General features: G+C 50.6%; 1 protein-coding gene across 2 annotated transcripts in view; it reads left to right on the top strand.

The window, feature by feature from the left end:
- The window catches only part of H6PD (hexose-6-phosphate dehydrogenase/glucose 1-dehydrogenase), a 30,924-nt gene that overhangs the window by 3,224 nt on the left and 8,291 nt on the right, over nt 1-19,409 (top strand). For both annotated transcript variants that reach the window (XM_058552832.1, XM_058552830.1), the window contains exons 2-4: nt 5,879-6,515; nt 7,631-7,748; nt 19,033-19,302. In XM_058552832.1, coding sequence (XP_058408815.1) covers nt 5,898-6,515; nt 7,631-7,748; nt 19,033-19,302 — 1,006 coding nt within the window. In that variant the 5' untranslated portion in view covers nt 5,879-5,897. The remainder of the gene's footprint in view (nt 1-5,878; nt 6,516-7,630; nt 7,749-19,032; nt 19,303-19,409) is intronic.

Genomic DNA, 19,409 nt, shown 5'->3' on the forward strand with positions numbered 1-19,409 from the left:
TGGCTAGGACTGGAGTGGAGTGCTGGAAGGTGGTGAGAAGTAGTTGTAGTCTAGATAAATTTTGAAGATAGAAACCATAGGGTTTGTTGACAGATCGAGTGACTCCAGGGTTTCTGGCCTGAGCACCTGGAAGGACAGAATTACTGTTTACTGAGGAGGGGGAAATCTGCCTTTGGAGCAGCTTGGGAGATGTCAGTTCAATTTTGAACACGGAAGCCTTGTAGACATCCAACTAATGGTGTCAGAATAGTAGTTGCTTGTATGAGGCTGGAGTTTAGAAGGAGAAAGTCCAGACTGGAAATAAAGACTTGGTGTGTAGGCAGTTGTGTGCTGGTAAATGTTTAACCACTAACTCTGCAGGGGGTGGGGAGCATTTGCCAATATCTGAGATAAATATTCCCGTGCTGGTCCGTTTCAAGCACACCATTGTAGAATATCTTCACCTTACAGATATAATAGATGTAAATAATGTCAAGAGAAGAGATAATAGCAAAATGTAGTGAAATAATTAGGAATTGCTGAGTTTTGAGTATTTACTACCTTTGTTTTTAATATAATTTATTTGATGATAAATTTGTGTAATTTAAATTTGAATAATGTCATTGTTTAACAACTGGCTTGCAAAATTCCCAAAAATTTAGTAATTGAATCTTGTGTGTAGGTACGAGATGGTTCCAGCACACCATTTAGGTCATAGGGACCCAAGACTGGTACCTAAAGAGGTGATGGAAATAAGGACTCTCTGAGATTGGGGAGGAAGAAGGGCCCCAGGGCCCAAGGTCTCGCAGCTTTTGTGTCCAGTCTAGCCCTGGGGGGAAAGAACGCAGATCACAGTTCTCTGAGGAAGGAAGGGTTTGACTGAATCTGCATGGCTGTGTTTGGCACAGATGGGCCAGAACAAGAAGGAAAGAGTGCAGGAAAACTACTTGAGTTTGTGATTGTAGAAGGGACTGGGCACATCCCCTTGCACTTTAGCTAGAGACGATCTTAGTCTGAACTCTTGTTTTACTCTCACGTATTCTTTTAAAAATTCCAAGCTTATGGCCTGTCATTTGAAGAAAATGTCCCTTCCTCCTGCCTAGCACACACAAGGTAGAGGTCAAAAGTGTTAATGCGGCATTGGGAAAGGAAACAGGGTAGCCCCAGCCACTGACCTTTACCTGCCAGCTCCTTTCTCCTGCCCCCTGTCTGCTGGGAATAGAGGACCAGAGCTGCTTCCTCCTGTGGTTTACCAGAAACCACTCTGCCACTAGAGCGCCAGCACGAGCTGGGTCTGCTAGGACAGGCACAGCTGCCTGGGTGCTCCACATCTGCCTCTTTCACTTGGGCAGAAACAGAGACTGGAACCCCGATTCTGATCCAGACCCTCTGGCTGGCTAAGTCAGTATTCAGAGCTTTGGGGATGTTAGCAGAGCCGTACTTTAAAAGGTGAGTCTCCCAGGATACCTGGTAGCAACCCCTCAGACTGGAGTTGGAGGCAGTGAAAGGTGCCCTGGATGTGGACCAGTGCCCAGTCAGTCCTGACCCTGAGATGAGCCTGTCAGAAGAAGGTCTTTTGCACCTCCCTAGAGGATGCCCCTGCAGCACCGTGTGTTTCTGGCAAGTATCTTGAATAAGAATTGTTGTAAATGAAATTGCATCCTCCATGCACTTAAGTTATAGTTTCAAAGAGTTTTGCCTTAACTTCTGAATAACACTCAGTCATTGGCTCATTGCTTCGTGTTTTAGTCCTCTATTTCCAGCCCTGTTGCTTTGGTCTAAGGTTCTAAGCACTTAACTGCCCTTATAGAAAGGTGGCGGGCATCTCCCTGAAGTAGAGAGGTTATCTCCTTTCCTTGGAACGCATGGGCCTCAGGGGCAGTAAAGTATTGTGGAGATGCTTTAGTTCAGTGCCGTCATTTCCTAGATGAGAAACTGAGGCCCAGCTAGGGTAAATGATTGTTCAAGGTTATGCGGCTGTTCAGCGGCAGGGCCTGGAGAAGAATCACCACACGTTCCAGTTCATAGTCTCGTGCACTGTCCTTTGGTCCAAGAGCTTCTCAGACTTTTCACTAGGGGTTTCATTATTTATTTATTAAAAATAGAAGCGATTTATAGCAGGATCAGCCATTGGAATGCCACTTCCATGCTTTTTGGCTAACTTCAGGTATGTAATTTTAGAAGATTTATTTCACCGGCCCATTCTACTCAGAGCAGGCAAGGAGACAGGAGGAAGTGCTTCAGAAAAACCTTCAGAAGTAGAGGCTCGCAGCAAGAGAGAGGTTTAGACCACAGATAGGGTGTTGGAGCCAGCTGGTTTCCCTGTAGCCTCGTCTTGGCTCCAGAGGCGGGACCCTGGTCTTGTCTTGGACGTAATTAGGCTTCTCTGAGCCTGTTTATTTCCCTGTTGGGACAGCAGGGAGGATAACCATGCGGTCTTCTCCTCTCAGGGCAGGTGTGAGGACTAGTTGGGGGGTGTTGTGGAAATACCAGGGTGCTGTCTGCGGGCTGGGCTTGGGGGCCCCTGAGAGGAGGGAGCTGCAGTTTTTCCTACAGCAATGGCATTAGGCCATGCTTGGGGGCCAGGAGCCACTTTACATTTGGTTAACATAGTTAGGGAGCATTCGTATACGGTTTTTGTCACATGTATTGTCTCAGCTAATATTCACACCCCCCCATTTAGTTTGGTGGTATTAGCCCATTTATAAATGAGGACAGGTGCACTCAGACTGACTAGGTGACTTAATTAGGTCATACAGCTGGGAGGTGGCCCTCAGCCTGGGGCCTCTGACCCAAATGCCACATTCCTCCTCTTGACTAAGGAAGCTACAGTGACTGGGGGCTCTGGCTTTGTGACTCAACAGTTGACTTCACCTACCAATTTCCTCATCTGTAAAATGGGCATCATCGCAGAACCTCCTTCGCAAAACTGTTTTGAGGAAAGATTCAGATAGTGCCTTTAAATTGTCTGGCACACACTGACGACTTGGTAAATGTTAGATATTTTTATTAGGCTCTCAGTAGTTAGTAGTCAGTTTGTGCAGGGGGATGGGCAGATCTAAAGCATTCGAGGCTGTTGTTACATACCCATGTTTGGGCCTACCCTGGACCTACCGAGTCAGAAGTTCAGTGCCTGCTGAAGGGGGTGGGAGGCTAGGTGTATGTATTTGGAAAAGTTGATCTGATGCTCCCTCTGGTGAGAGCCGTTGCTCTAGACCTCACTGCTCAGTATTCCAGTCTCGCGACTCTACTTGTGCTCTTTGGAGGAGCTGTCAGCACCTCAGGCCCCTCCCACACCCTCTGCATCAGAATCTGCATTTTAAGAAGATCCGCAAGAGATTCGTATGCACATTCAAGTTTGAGAAACACTGTTAAGGTTAAAAAACATGGTCATAAAAAACCAAACACACACACACACACACACGCGCGCGCACACACACACAAACACAAACACACCATCCACAGTGGTTTAGGAAAGAGTTGTTCCCTGGTTGTTGAGCAACCACAGAGTAAGCAGCCGTGTTGCAATAACTGATATCTCTCGGATTTGTCCTTGCTTAAAGGAGTGATGGAGACATAAGCAAGAGATAAGGGCGGCTAACCTGAGAACTGGGAACCTGGAACAGGGCTGGTCAGGGAAGACTGCAGCAGACTTCCGAGTCAGAACAGGATTAAATAGAGGGCGGGAGTCGGTTCAGGCCAGGCGGCCATCCATCACGGCTGTCTGCAGTCTTCTGGGGTGGGGGTAGAGGTGCCGGCCCCTGGGCTCCCTCACCACCCCCAAGCACTCTGAGGTTCCTGAGCTCCTCCCCTTGTGCCAGGCTGTCCGGAGCCCTGGCTACAGTGTCCGACCAGGAGCTCTGAAATGCAGCTTGCCAGCTGGCGGCTCCTCCTTCTCCAGGCTGTTCTCTGGGCTTCAGATTTCTCCTGCTTCTCTCCCACACTGACCTTGAGGCGTTTCCTGCCCTCCCGACGGGGCACTTGCCGCTTGGGGAAGAAATGCTTGAAGGGCCAAGAACAGGGATTGGAAAGCAGGAGAACAAAGTAGAATGGTCCTGTGGGCCATCTGTGGTTTTGGGGGTGAGTGCAGATAACGGGAGAGTGGAAGAAGGACGCTGGCAGGCCACTCAAGTGGGCCCTTGACCCTCCAGTTAAAGCTCCAGTCATGGAAATGTCTGGTGACTTGTAGATTCTGGTGCAAACACTGTTGGATCCTCTTCTTGGTCTGGCCACTAACTGGGGCCATTTTAGGGATGGACCTGGAGAGAGATGAGGAAGAGGCAAAGGGAAAGTGGGCGGAGGGAGTCTGATGTTAGAGTCAGGGGCAGCTCTAGTCCCTCGATATAGGGCATGATACAGGGATGCAAGAAGGAAACCTGGCCAGGTCTGCAGGGCCCTTTGTAAATTCCTGTTATCTCTTTAAGCCCCAGTTACCCTATCTGTATAACCAGAGTACCGCCTCATTGTTAGGATTTCGTTAATTCTTTATCTGGTAGAATGCCTGCCATTAAATAAGTGCCAAATAGGTAATCTTAGTTTCTTCTTCACTACTCCCATGCCGCGGGCTGGGCCCCACTCCCCCCATCATTTTCTGAGAGCCCAGTTCCTGACCATGATTACTTTCCTCCTCACTTCCTCTACCTTCCCCTCAAAGGACTGGCCTTGGTGGGAAATGGGAGAACGGGAGAGCCGTGGGGTAAGCATGGAGCACATTAAGCCCTACACCCTTGGTCAGAATGGAAGGCCAGACAAAGCAAATCCTATGTGCGTTTGTGACAGGTCAGAGGCCTCGCGCCTTTCAGCCATGTCAGCTGCTTCAGATTAGGCTGAAAACCAGCCAAGGTGTTAGGCTTACCAGCATGCAATTGCTGCGTGTCCGCTTGGAGGCAGGGAGCCTGGGGCCTGTCCGGCTCCCGCATCTTCTCACCGTGGGACCCTCACCTACCTGAACCTCAGCTTTTCTGTCTGCAAAAGGGGGACCGTAATAGTACCCACTCCACTGGTTCTTTTCAGGGTTCTTGTCTGGATTCAGGGAGATCTAGTGCACAGAAGTACTTGATTCCGTGTTTGGCACGTGCTAGCATTCAGTGTTCACTGCTATTATTAATATCCCATAATAATAGCCACCACTTATATAGTGCTTCCTAGGCGTTAGGCACTGTCCTAAGTATATTATAAATAGTAACTCATTTTATGCTTATAACATCCCTAAGATGTAGGTACCACTATCACCCCTGTTTCAGATGGGGAAACTGAGGTACAGAGGAGTGAAATAATTGTCCAAAGTCAAACAGCTAGTAAAGGGTTGAGCTGGGATTCAGACTCAATCAGTTGGTTCCACAGTCTGTGTTTTTAATTATTGTGCTGTGGCAATTATTAGTAATAATTTTGTGATTGGAGTCCAGTAGACATAGGAAAAGCAAAGAGAGAAGTGAGAGGAAGTGGTCATGTCTTCTCACAGTTCCAGCCGTCATCTAAGGGCCCGCTGCCATTCCTGAGCTGCCCTGATGGTCCAGGTGACCTGTGCTCATGGATGCGGCCCTTAGATCGTAAAGTGGACAGCTCCAATCCCATGACAGCCTCGTGGGCCTCCCTGGTGGCTTCTGCCACTTTCCCATGCTTCTGCAGCAAAATAGACCATTTCTAGGAAGTGGCCTACCCCCTTCCTGGGCATAGTCCCTGTTTACAGGGCAGGCTCCCTACCCACCGGCTTCCTGGCACAGAAGCCAAGCTATTGGGGAAGGAGGGGGAAGCTGTGGGACTATAACGTTTTTCTGAGAAACATGTGGTGGTTTCTTGCCAGGCAGAAAATGTTTGATAGCCTGGAAATGTGTTTACCCCCATCATAGCCGCCTCAGCCATCCCTGATCCTTCTTTCTTCCTTGTCTGTCTTTCCCAGGCACCCAGGCTTTTGGAAGATGCTCATGGTGGCAGTGTGCATGGCCCTTCTGGGCTGCCTGCAGGCCCAGGAGCTCCAGGGACATGTCTCCATAATCCTGCTGGGGGCAACTGGGGACCTCGCCAAAAAATACTTGTGGCAGGGACTATTCCAGCTCTACCTGGATGAGGCAGGGAAGGGCCACAGTTTCAGCTTCCATGGGAGTGCTCTGACGACCAGCAAGAAGGGCCAAGAGTTCATGGCCAGGGTCCTGGAGTCCCTCTCCTGCCCCAAGGACATGGCACCCGGTCGCTGTGCTGAGCTCAAGGATCAGTTCCAGCAGCTGAGCCAGTACCGCCAGCTGAAGACGAGTGAGGACTATTTGGCTCTGAACAAGGACATTGAGGCACGAGTCCAACATGAAGGCCTCCGGGAGGCTGGCAGGATTTTCTACTTCTCGGTGCCGCCCTTCGCCTACGCAGACATTGCCCGCAACATCAACAGCAGCTGCCGTCCAGGCCCAGGCGCCTGGCTGCGGGTTGTCCTTGAGAAACCCTTTGGCCATGACCACCTCTCAGCCCAGCAGCTGGCCACAGAACTTGGTAGCTTTTTCCAAGAGGAGGAGATGTACCGGGTGGACCATTACCTGGGCAAGCAGGTGAGCTTCAGCTAGGAGCCTGCCAGGTTGAAGTGAGCTGGGTGCAGGTAGACCCCATCGACAGGGCCACCCCACTAATTGTGGAATTAGGCCCGAAGGCATTGTGAAGTCTAAGCTCGCATGGTCATCTGGATGGTGGGCAGGAGGTGAGAGGGCAAAGGAAAAGCGGAGAGCAGCAAGGGCCAGACTGCTTGCCCCTTGTCCCCGTGTCCAGCCACTTGTTCTCTTGTGCATCCCATCCTCTTTGTTTCCAGCCAGGGTCTGGGCCCTGCATCCTCTGCAGAGGTAGCCCCGAGACTCTGGTGTCTGGGCCTGGCTTCCAGTTGGGCATGCTCTGGGAATTGCAATTAACCTTCCTATTCCACACCCACCTGCCTTTTTTCAATATCTTTTTTTTCCTGAGTTCTGTTTTGAGCCAGAAGGCTGGTATCAAGATCCTAAACCTGAATAGGGACACTAAGTCCGTGCTTCTCAGCCAGGCCATGTGACAGAGCATGGGGCTGACCTCCTGGGGGATGCAGGTCAGCTGGCCAGTTCACTCTGAACGTGCCCTCGAAGCCCCTCGGGACAACTATCCCGAGAAACCCCAGCAGGAGCACGCACCTGTGTTCTTGGGCCTGACCAGGCTCTTGAGCCAGGGCCGTGTGTGTGGGCAGCACCTAATCGTCTAGGACAGAGGCATCGCTTTCAATCCAGCCCCATGTGGAGTTGCAGTATTCCCAGAGAGTGGTCCTCAGACCAGTGCCTCTCCTGGTGAGGTTTTTCACTTGTTTTGGGGAGATGAGAAGAAAATACTGAATATATTCAATTTGATGCTTTTCTTGCTCTCTTTTTGGTGTTAAAATGTCTGTCTTTTATTAAAAGTTGATGGCAATAGACGATAAATAATAAATATTTTCTTTCTTGACAACGTAAAAAGCTGGTAACCCTGTGGAGGTCACTTAAAAGGTTCTGGAGTCCTTAGTGGGCTGTGAAGCCCCAGCGTCCAGGGACTTGTTCCAGAGAGCATCTTCTCTGAGCAGTGAAGAGAGAGGTTTGGGGCCCTTCTGTGGAGTCAGGATTCCTTCTTCGTCCTGAGAATAGCCTGCAGCACAACCAGTCTCCTTTCCTGGCAGGCTGTGGCTCAGATCCTGCCTTTCCGAGACCAGAACCGCAAGGCCTTGGACGGCCTCTGGAACCGGCACCACGTGGAGCGGGTGGAGATCATCATGAAAGAGACGGTAGATGCAGAAGGTACGTGAGTGGCCCTCACTCCGAGGCTCCTCGACCTCCCCCTGCCCCGGGTCTGGTGAGGTGTTGGGTCCCACAGGGCTGGAGGATCAGCACGCCTTCTGTGCCTTGGCCAGTGCTTCTCAGAGGGATGTTTTTGCTGATGGGTGGTCTCCCTCCAGGGCCTGGTGTGTGCAGCTCTGGACCGTGCTAAATTGCGGGTGCCTGCAGGTACCCCCCGATAGTCACTGCTGCCTTTTGTGAGTGTGGTAGAGGTGGTCAGAGCAGTGTGAGGGCTCCTCAGACTTTCATACTTACGCAAGCGGCCCTCTGCCTCAAATGCTTCTCCTCGTCTCCTCCTCACCTGCCGGTCCCTCTCATTCGTTAGTTCCCAGTCCATTGTCACTTTCTCCGGGAGCCTCTGCTGACCGTCCTGACAGGGTCCACTCCTGTTACAGTCTCAGAGCGCCCCATGCCTCCTTTTGTTGCCCCTCCACTGCCTTTTCCTCGTCTTATCCCTGCCCAGCCTCTCTCTCCCTCAGACTGTAGGTTCCAGGCCACCTGCGCTCTGACACCTGGCACCCAGCTCGGAAGTGCTGAATAAGTACCGAATGAATGAGCAGCATTGGCCTGGGAGTCAGGACACCTGAGTGTTAGGCCCATCTCTGCCTTCACCTGGGTGACCTAAGCACATCACTTCCCTCATTTGTCAGATGAGCAAGTTACGTACATGAGAACAGCTAAGGTCCCTTTGAGCTCTGACATTCTGTGATTTCACATTTTTTGAGCATTGACTGTATGTGTTCAAAGCATTTGTTCTTACCTGAAATAATAACAGCTAATTCTTACTGTGTTCTAGTAGCCGTATGAGATGGGTACTATTATTAGCCTCCGCTTAACAGATAAGGTTTGGTGATGTGCCCAAGGTCACATGGCAGGAAGGGGTGGGGCCGGGTCCTGGGGGCAGGCAGTCTGGCTCCAGCAGCAGGCTCTGCACCGCTTCATCCAGTTCATCCCTGCCACTGCCTTCGCAGCTGGGGCAGGAGTGCCGAGGCCACCGTCCCTACTGCGCAGTGTGTACCTGGGTGGAGTAGGGCCCAGACCCCTCTGGCCTGAGTAGGGGACCAGGAGGACTGTTTCTTTCTCTTTGCCTTTTCCTCTTTTTCTTTCTCTTGGTTACTCTCTTCAGCTTTCTCTCCTTTCCTCTTTGAATGTGTATTTAGTGTTAGAAGCTCTGTGCGGGGGCTGTGGTGACGTAGAAAGGTATGAGACCCAGCCTCTGTGCCCTAACACCTTGCAGATTCATTGTGGGAGATAACAGGACAAACTCCAGAATGAATGATGCAGGCAGGTGGTGCTGTGGGAGGTCACGGAGGGGAGGAATGCTGGGCGGGGGGGTCAGGCAGGACCTCGTGAGCCAGGCCTCAAAGGGCATTGCTATTCTTGAGAGGAGCTAGGTTTCTCCAGTCTGGAACCCATATCAGAAAAGAGGTCTCTCTCCACTGCAGTGAGCCTTCGTGGCCTTGGCCATCCTCCCAAGCCTTCCAAGCCCTCCTCCCATCCTCAGCACGGACTCAGGCCCTGGTTTCCTCCTCGTGCCTGTGTGTGTCTGACATCCTGGGGGAGCGAGTGCTGGGCCTTGCCCTTCATCTGCAGGGAGATGAACTTCAGATCTAGCGCTGAGAGTGAGTGGGGGTGCCAAATGGGAGGGTGCCGCTGCCACCCCTGCTGCAGGCCAGAGTGGGAGCCAGCCCCTCTGTCTGCCTGGACTTGGCCCAGTCCCCGGCAGGCCGAGGACATCGGGACTCCTCTCCTCCCTCGTTTCTGGCAGGTCCTTCCTCTGCCTGTCCTGGGTTGGGGAAGAGCTGTGTTGTTACTAGTGGGCACTGTTGCCTCTTATTTCTTCTAACCCTCACACCCCATTTCCTTCTTGGTATCTGATGCTATTTGTGGGTTTATTTGCAGGATCCCTATGGAGCCAGGGGCTAGGCCTGCTTATCCTAGCAAAGGTACTTTTGGGTTTTGGAGAAAGGAAAACAGAAGGCAAGACTGAAAGGCAGGTGGAGGCCTGGGCAGGTCTGTTTGCCAAGGCAAGCCTGAGGTAGGGAGAATCTCGGGTTTGAGCAGCAACATGATGGCCCAGGTCCAGGAGGGAGGGCACCGTGGCTCTGCCTTCAAGGCTGCTGTGTGGGACCAAGCACAGGCCAGCTGCAGGTACCGTGTGGGTTCTGAGGGGAGGGTCACTGCTGCCAAGCCCCAGACAGAGCGCAATGCTTTTCACTCAGCTGGGGGCAGATGAGTGAGCTGGGTGCAGGTAGGCCCCATCGACAGGGTCATACCACTAATTGTGGACTTAGGGTGAAGGCATTGTGAGATCTTGAAGGTGGGCAGGAGGTGAGAGGGCAAAGGAAATGCAGTGAGCAGCTTTCCCTTCAGCCCAGAGGCAAAGGGAGACACAGAGTCGGGCAGGCCGCCAGGGACCCACCAGCCCTGAAGGGCTTGCACGTAGTCTGGGTGTGGCCAGAGGGTCCAGCAGAACTGCAGCTGTCCTGGGGTTGAGTTTCCCTGGTTGGCCTGTTCACTTGCCAGTTGCATACACAGGCCCAGAACAGTGTATAACAGGATGACTTCCTGCTACTGTGTGCATCCCTCAGCAAGGGGGGCCTCTGGACCTGGGGCTTTTGGCAGCAGAGTGAGTTCTCTCTCTCTCCTGGGCCTCGGGGACCTAGAACAACGAACATTCTCTGCATCCTGAGAAAGGGGCCTGGTGCAGCTCTGGTGGCCCAAGCGCTAATCCTCGCTGTCCCCTCCGAGTCCAGCTTTGGAGCCCGTCCCACAGGAGGCCCCTGATAGACTCTAGTTCAGGCTGGAGAAAAAGGACAGCCGGGGACCCTGCAGCCACCCCACTATGGCCAGTAAGCCCTGTGCCCAGCACATCAGGGCCTCAGCCACACCTTCTCCTGGGGTTGGGGTCACAATGCCTTGTTGTAGTTTGGTGAGCTTAGCAAGCATGCTGTTGCGGTGGGACTGAGCACGGCCAGGAAGTGTCCGAGGCAGGATTCAGAGCCCAGCAGTCTGACTTTTAAGCAGAAAGGCAGTGTGGCCAGCATCCTCCCTCCACCTCATCCCCCACCCCTGCTGGGTCCTGCCCGTGCCCTCACTGACTCCAATGTGGGGCGCACTGGAGTGACCCAACTCCTGGTGGCAGCCTATACGCCACCCTGAGTGCTGGAAAGGGAAGGGCTGCAAGCCAGGCCTGGGAAATGGAGCTTTCCTCGTCCAAACTGCTGCAGGCCCTGAGAAAGGGACTCCTGAGCTGCGAGGTCCTTGGAATGTCTCCCCACCCCCACTCACACACATCCAGATGGGTGGAGGCCAGCTTCCCCAGCTCCTTCACTCTACTACTGTGTGAGTGGTTTTTTCTCCTTTTCTGCCGCAGCCTCTGGCCCAGAGGAGTTTGCTGCAGAGTCCAGGCTGCTGCATAGGCAGGAGGGAGAGAAAGAAGGGAGGAGGAAAGGAACAAGCAACCTCTTGCAGCCCCAGTACCCAGCTCCCTCTCAGTCTCATCTGGGGTGCCCCTCTGGGGAGTCCCCATCCAGTGAGCCCCTGAGAGTCACAGAAACCTGGGTACCTGGGCCAGGGTCTCCTGAAGTGGCACCATGGGCCATACAAGAAGTGACTTTGGCTGGGCCACTTAGCCTGCCTCTGGGTGGAGATGACCCCAGCTGGCCCTCATCATGGCTGTTGGGAAAGGCTCTGCTGGAAAGAGGGCTGTGTCATTAATGGACTAAGGTTCAGTGGTCTAAGTTGGGCTGCCGTTTCCTCTGGGAGTGCTGGAGTGTGATCCAAGGTGTGTCGCATCTCAGAACCCAAGCTTCTAACCACTGCACCTACAGCTTCAAAGTCTGTCCAGGCCCTCAGGAGTTGGCCTTCCTGCCAGAATGTGCTTAGGGCCGTCTTGCTGCTGCCCTAGTTTCCCCTCTGGGTGGAAGGCGTGTTTTTTGGCAGGAGGAGGAAGGGAGACTTCCTGGGGAAGTGTAGCCGTCCCTGCTTGGGAGGGTCCCTGTTCCGACATTGGGGAAAGGAGCATGATGCACATTGACCTCTGAGGGTTGGAGTGACCGTTCCATGCCTCTCACCAAGGGACCAAGGCAGCCAGGGTCCTCCAGGTACACAGCAGCTGTCCTGCCCTCCAACCTGGTGTGCCAGAAGGGCTGGGAGCTCACTCAGCAGGGCCAGCTCCTCTTCCCGCGTCTACAGGGCTGTCTGCAGGGCTGTCTGCAGGGCTGTCTGCAGGGTGAGCTCAGGGCAGCTGCCAGGCCTCCTGACGGGGAGAGCACCAGCCAGCCAGCAGACCCGCTCTCTCCTTGGCCCTGCTCCCTTTTTATTTTTAGTGATCCCAGGAGGTACTGGAAGGGATACAGCTAGCTTTCAGTTTTTTTGTTTTTAAATCTTGTGTTTTTGTGGGGAAAATCCAGATCTCTCACAATGTGGAGGCAAGAGGGAGGGGGTTTCTGGTCCCAGTTCTGAAGGCTGCGACCTTCAGCACAATTTCTATATAATGATGATAACCCGTTACCTCTCTCGAGGTTGTTTTAAGGATTAAATCAGATAATGTACACGGAAGTACTTTACAAATGGAAATGCTGTTCTTCTTCCAAGTTGGCAAGAAGAGGAAGCGACAGCGTTCTCAGTCTTTCTGGGCTCCGCGTGACTTATATGTGACTTGTGTTGGGTTATAAAAGCCCTGTAATTGGTTTGTAATACTCTTTTATGTCCATTCTTCCCCTAATATTATGTCTCTCTCTCTCACTTATATACGTATTTAAATTTCCATGTATTGACAATCTGCGTAATACATACCTTTTAGTAGTGCTATATTTCTGCTCAATTCTGTTTATGCCACAGAATATGAATTGTTCTATTATTAGGCATTTTGGTTGTTTCCAGTTTTTGCTATTTTAAATAGTACTTTGAAAGCTTTAAATAAAATTAAGATATAATTCACATACCATAAAATTTACCCTTTTAAAGTGTATAATTCAGTAGTTTTTAATATATTCACAGATTTGTGTGATCACTGTCTAACTGTAGAATATTTATGAGCATTTAAAAAAATATTTTTCCTTTAAGTATACTTCCAAAGTGGAATTACTAGGCCAAAGGGTAAAAACTACTTTATAGCTGTTATTATGTCTTATCAGACTGTTTTCCAGAAAATTTGCAGTAGCAGTGTCCATGCCTAATGGTCTTACTACAGTTCTGCCCACATGGGGTGCTGCTGTCTTCCTTGTTCTAGCTGGTGTAGTAGGCTTGTGCAGCTCTTTCCAGGCATGTGGGTCGCAACTAAGGGGCAGCATGACCAAGGGGCAAAGCGATGGGTCTCCCCTGCTTGTGACCTTGTGATTTTGGACTAGCTCTGGACTTAAACAGTTTGGAGGGCAAGTTTATGGGGGTCTTTCTTCCAGTTGTCCAACCTAGTTGTGCTTTTTTTAATCCTTGTTCGTACATCAATGGGTTTTTAACCCTCAACTTTAAACCTAGGAAAGGATACTAAGAGTCAATATAGATTATTTTCAGGAAAAATCAGTCCACAATAACTGGTGGTAACTAGAAAAAATCAAGTTGTTGGGTGTTGTCAGGAGGGCTAGCCCCCAGCTTCCTATCCTTGTAGTTAGCCACACGGCCTCTTCCCCGGAGGTGCCAGGCCTGGTCACTGCACTTGAACTCTGAAAAGACAGAGCTAACCAGGAAAGGATCCAAGTCCACAATCTATGGGCTGTGCTGAACACGGGAGCACCCCCTGAAGCTTGAAATTAAGGAATAATGGAAGCTCTCTTTATGCAGTGGGTAGTAAACCTATGAAATGCATTCTCCCCATGGATGGCGAGAGGATAAAAATAGGAAAAGTAGAAAAGGGCCACTAAGGGATTTGCTGAACTAATGAATAGTAAGCAGATAGCAGGGCTTTTAAGGACTCCACTGTGTTCTCGCCATCAAAAATTCATCTGTTCTCAAAGCTTTAACTATCCTCTTTGTACTCTTAACTCTACTGTAATTCATTGGTTCTAAAACACAGTTTTTTCTTATTTGAATGTCTCTGAAGTTGGGTTTACCATTGATGGGGTGATATAGTTGAATTGGCAGCCTGTTTCTTTCTTAGCGGTTATAAAATAATGCTGTTTTTTTCACCATCATTGGCGTTTTCGACTTGATGCAATCCAGCGTATCTCCAGCATTCACTCTCTTTCCAAGCGCTGGTCTTATACCTCCAACTCCTTTTAGATATTTTCACTGGGTGTCACATCACCACTTCAGACTCAGCAGATGTAGAACTTAAACCATCATTGCATTTTTCTCATGAACTACCAACTGCTCTTTCTAACTTCTTTATTTCCAGATGGTGACTGTTTTCTGAGTTGCCTGGCTGGTAGCCCCTGTTTTGCAGCCCCTGTAATAATAAAAGTACTAGCCAGTATTTATCAGTGCTTCCTCTGCCGGACAGTGTTCCAAGCCCCTCACAGCAACCCCACAAGGGAGGTGCCGTGACTGTTCTCTTTCATATGTGAGATAGAGCCCGTCACCCGGGGTCACAGGGCTAAAAGGTGGTAGAGCAGGTACTTGAACCCGCGCGGCCTGGCTCCCGAGACCACCCTCCAGATCACGACTCTGAACTGCCTTTCAGGGCTGCAGCCGGACACCACGCAGTGCTCACTCATCTGCTGAGCACGGTCTTGCCCTTTCTCTGTTACTTCCTTTGCAGCAAATGCTGCCTTGTTGATCTCATTACCACCCATCCCCTCTGTCAGTTCATCTTGCAGATGGTAGACAGCTGAATCTTCCCACAGCACCTCTTTCATGGTCCACTTCCCTGCTCTAACACTTTTTAAAAAACAGTTTTATTGAGACATAATTCATATATCACACAATTCACTTACTTAAAGTATACAATTCAGTGGATTTTAGTGTTTTCACAGAGTTGTGCATTCATCACCACAATCAATTTTAGGACATTTTCATCATCCCCAAAAGAAGCCCTGTACCCCTTAGCTGCCATCCTCATCTGCATTCCCCACAGCCCCTCACAACCATGAATCGACTTTCCGTCTATGGATTTGCCTATTCTGGACATTTTATATAGAAGGAATCATACAACATACGGCCTTTTGTGTTTGGCTTATTTCACTTAGCGTAATGTTTTCAAACTTCATCCATGTTGTAGGATGTATCAGTACTTCATCTCCTTTTATTGCTGAATAATATTCTCTTGTGTGGATATACCACGTTCATCCATTCATCAGTTGATGGACATTTGGGTTGTTTCTACTTTTTGATTATTGTGAATAATGCTGCTATGAACATTCGTGTGAAGTTTTTGTGTGGACGTAGGTTTTCATTTCTCTTGGGTGTATGCGTAGGAGTGGAATTGCTGGGTCATACGGTAACTGTTTAACTGGTTGAGATCGAGAACTTTTAAAAGCTCCTCAGACTCCTCAGTTGAGTTTCCTTTCCGTCTGTTCTCGATTTTTGCTGTCTAAATCACAAATGGGCTGCTTCTGCCAGGCCAAGTTTACTGTTGTGATCTGAACTGTGTGTTGGGGCCTCTGCCCTCCGGCTCATACTATCCTCCCCAACTAGGATGTGGCCCAGGGGCAGAGTCAGCCCACACTTGTATTTCTTAGAGACACACAGCACTTTTTAAAATCTGAATTATTTGTGCACATTTAAGAATTATGAGATTATACTTAATGATCCAAATTATGTTCCTCTAAACACTTGGAAGATTTGGCCACCCTGGGCCCACACTTCTGTGAGGCAGCACCTGACTACAGACTGCACCTTCCTGAGGGACACAAGCCCTGCCTTGTCCTCCTCACGCTTTACTGGCCCCGCTAAGCATTGGAGCCCCTGACCTTTGACCTAGACCCATCCTTCCAAAGCCCAGCTCAGCTTGCTTCTTCAACTATTGTGCGCCACTTCTGAAAGCCTCTGATGCTTATACCACTGAGCTCCGCACCCTGGTTTAATATTTGGTTTTACGGTTATTTAAATGGGAGTGATAGGGAGTTAAAAGGAATGTGTTTCAGTGGTAACAATTGCAGGCTCTGGGCCAACTGTCTGGGTTCAAACCTCATTTTTACCCCTTTACCAGCTGTGTGACCTTGGGCAAGTTAGCTAACTTCTCTGAACCTTGGCTTCCTTATATTTTAAAATGGGGTAACAATAGGACCTCCTTATATATCGTTATTGTGAGGAGTAAATGGACTGACATGCATACATTGTTATTATCATTATTGCCTTTTTCTTGATGTCTTCTCAACAGTATTTTAAGAACTTTGAAGACCAAAGCCCTCTGGGTCTGGGGAGCAGCTCAGCCGTTGTTTTCTCAGTGGGGGCACTTTTGGCATTTTGGCCAGCACATTTGGGCTGGGTTGTCCTGTACTTTCAGGGTGTAGCATCCCTGGTTAGAGCTACACCCTCAAGCTCTAGCTGAGAATGAGAGTCAGACTTCTACCACTGAGGACAAGGGCGCCCTCCTGCAAGAAGGCTCCTGGCCTCATTTTTTCCCTGCAGCCCTGGTGCTGCCGTCAGGCACGGCAGGCTGGGCGGAGTTCAGGGTGCGTTGTTCCGCCCGACACGGCCTGGTCCTGCCAGCTGTCCAGCGGGCCTGAGTGAGCACTGTGAGCCCAGAGTGGCCGCTGCAAAGGGGTCTGCTGGGCCAGCAGGTCTGAATGAGGAGCCACTTCTTTTCGTTTGTTTGAATTAAATATTGACTAGCTAAAAAAGAATTCTTAAAAAATACATTTTAAAATATACAGAACTATGATATAACAGATACCAATGTACCTGCCAACCCGCCTACAAAAGAGCTTCATTGTCTCCTTGTGTCCCTCCCTGAATTCTTTCCATTTTCTCTCCTTTGCTACTATGAATTGTGGGTAGGTTATTCCATTGCTTCTCCTTGTTGTTTCTGCGTGTGTCGATTCCCTAAAGAACATATTGTTTAATTTTGAAGAGGAGTCACACTGTGTGTGTCTGAGTGTGGGTCTTTTCGTCCCTTTATCCTGCATTCAGGAGAATCTCTTCAGATTTGTCTTCTAATAACAGACTCTTTTCATCTGTTTCTAATCCATAAAAACCTATCCATTCAATTTCTAATTTCCAGTTGTATTTTTTACTTATTGAAGTTTTGTTTATTCTGGTCATTTTATATCCTATTTTTAAAATTAATTTTTATTTTATCAAAGCAGTCATGTTTCTTTTTCTCCACGTTATGTTTTTGAGCATGTCCGTGACGATGTGTGTATGTCCATTTTCTCTGCTGTCCAGTGTTCCATGGAGTGACTGTGGTGCTGTCAGGGGCTAGGAAGGCAGGAGCAAGCAGACAGATGTGGCCCCTGCTCTGATGGGGCTTCAGGCGTAGCAGGGAAGAGACATGCACGGGCACTGAGTCAGTCAGGTGGCTTGCAGAAGACAGGGCCCCCAGGAGGGGAGGCCAAGAGGTTGGTGGAATCTCCTAGAAGCTGCAAAGGACGAGTAGGAATTGGCTGAGTGGGAGAACTGGTCCCGATAATGCACACAAAGCCTTTGGTAAATGGTTGATCCTCCTGTCGTGACGTCAGGCTTTCTCCGTATGTAGGACTGTGAACTGGCCTGGGTGTTGCGAGTCAGCGGAATGTGAACCGTGTCGTGTGAGGTGTTGTGCATTTGAACCCTAAGCTTTAATACTGTTGTTCTGTGTATTCAAGTCACTGATAGTCAGAGCTCACGCTCTGCGCTAGAGGAGGGAGTCGAGTGTAGTGTGTGGTTAACCAGCTCTTGACCCTGCAGGTACCAGCCCTCGGCTCTTCCCTCTCGTGTGGAGCTGGGATAATCGTGGTGCCCGCCGTGCAGGATCTCATGCGTGCGAATAGGTGGGCACGTGTGACGTCTCAGCCCTGTGCCAGGCAGCGGTAGCATCGTGTTGTCATCGCCAGACTCTGTGCTCAGTGTTCTGTGTGTTATTCTCTTTTACCCTCTCATAACCCTGTCCACCTGCCACTCGGACATCTCCACCTGGATATCTTAAGCTCAAACACACTTAAAACGGAACTCCTGGTTCCCCCCTCCATCAAACGGTTCCTCTCCCAGTCTCGCCGTCTCCGTAAATGCCACCACTGCCCGTCCTTTGGTTAGGCCTCAATTCCAGGAGTTAATCTTTGGTTCCTCCTTTTTGCTCATGCTTACCCCCATCTGTCAGCAGGTACAGTCAGTTCTGACTCCAGAATGAATCGTCCACTCCCTCCGGCTCCTTTACTGCCACTTTAGTCCAGGCCCCATCGTCTTTCCTTGGGCAACCGCATAGCCTCCTCCTTGGTCTCCTTGCTTCTAACCGTTCTCCCCACGGTGGGCTGGGGATCTATTCTGAGTATACATCAGATCTTGTCTTTTCCTGCTTCAGACCCTCCAGTGGTTTCCCTTGAACTTAGAAACAAGTCCAGACTCCTCACCTGGTGCCACGAGCCCTGCCCTCCTGTCTGCTCCCTCCTGCTCACCTGCATCTAGACCCCTAACAGCCAAGCTCTTTCCTGCCTCAGGGCTTTTGCGTGCAAAGGTCCCTTCATCCGCAGTGCTCTCTCCCCGGCTTTTTGCAGGGCTGACTCTTCAGGTCTCAGAAGGGTCTTCCCATTACCCACTGTCTCAATCTCTGTCTGTAATTTCTTTATTGACTTACTTTTTTCTCCCTCCCATCTTCCCTGAAGGCAAAGGACCTGTCTGTCTCCCTGGCACCTACATGTTGCCTGGCACATGTGCGCACTTGGTAATGGAGTGGCGGCTGTTAGCTCCAGTTAGTGGCAGGATGCAGAAATAGCGACTCAGAAGTCAAGTAACGCCCAGGGTCACACACTAGTAAGCGGCAGTCAGACCCCAGAGCCAGGCCCTCACCACGACACTGCAGTCTTCTGCAGTGCCAGACCTGCTGGCTGATGCCCAGGGAGGAGCAGGGCCAGAGTCTTGCCAAGTATCTGTAAATGCAATCTGGCCTTTCTTGGGAGTAGAACCTTCCCCACGCAGATTCCTGGAGAGGCCTAAGGAGTTTGACACCTTCTCTTGCAGTGGTTCTCATTGAAGGGAGGTGTCTCAAAGCCGCCCTCCTTCCTTCTCTTGTTGAGGTTTGCTCTGGCGTAAATCATTTTTGTAGGCTCTCTGGGCTGGGGAACAAGGATGCTGGGACCAGAGGTGCAGGGTAGGGGTCTGGGTGCACCTCGGGGAAGTCGGACATGCTGCCCACTCCTGACAACCTCTCCCTCCCTCTCCTCCTGCTCAGGTCGCACTAGCTTCTATGAGAAGTACGGCGTCATTCGCGACGTCCTGCAGAACCACCTGACGGAGATCCTCACCCTCGTGGCCATGGAGCTGCCCCGCAACATCAGCAGCTCGGAGGCTGTGCTGCAGCACAAGCTTCAGGCCTTCCAGGCCCTGCGGGGCCTGCAGAAGGGCAGCGCTGTCTTGGGCCAGTACCAGGCTTACAGCGAGCAGGTGCGCAGAGAGCTGCAGAAGCCAGACAGCTTCCACAGCCTGACGCCAACCTTTGCAGGTGGGCTCTGGAGCCGAGCACAGGCTGCGGGGCTACCCCCGGCCGGCAGCAGCTCTCCAAACCCAGACGCCCTTTGGTTTGGGTTGGAAGGGACCTGAGGTGGGGTT

Source organism: Diceros bicornis, chromosome 13 (assembly GCF_020826845.1).
Source record: "Diceros bicornis minor isolate mBicDic1 chromosome 13, mDicBic1.mat.cur, whole genome shotgun sequence".
Classification (NCBI taxonomy): domain Eukaryota; kingdom Metazoa; phylum Chordata; class Mammalia; order Perissodactyla; family Rhinocerotidae; genus Diceros; species Diceros bicornis.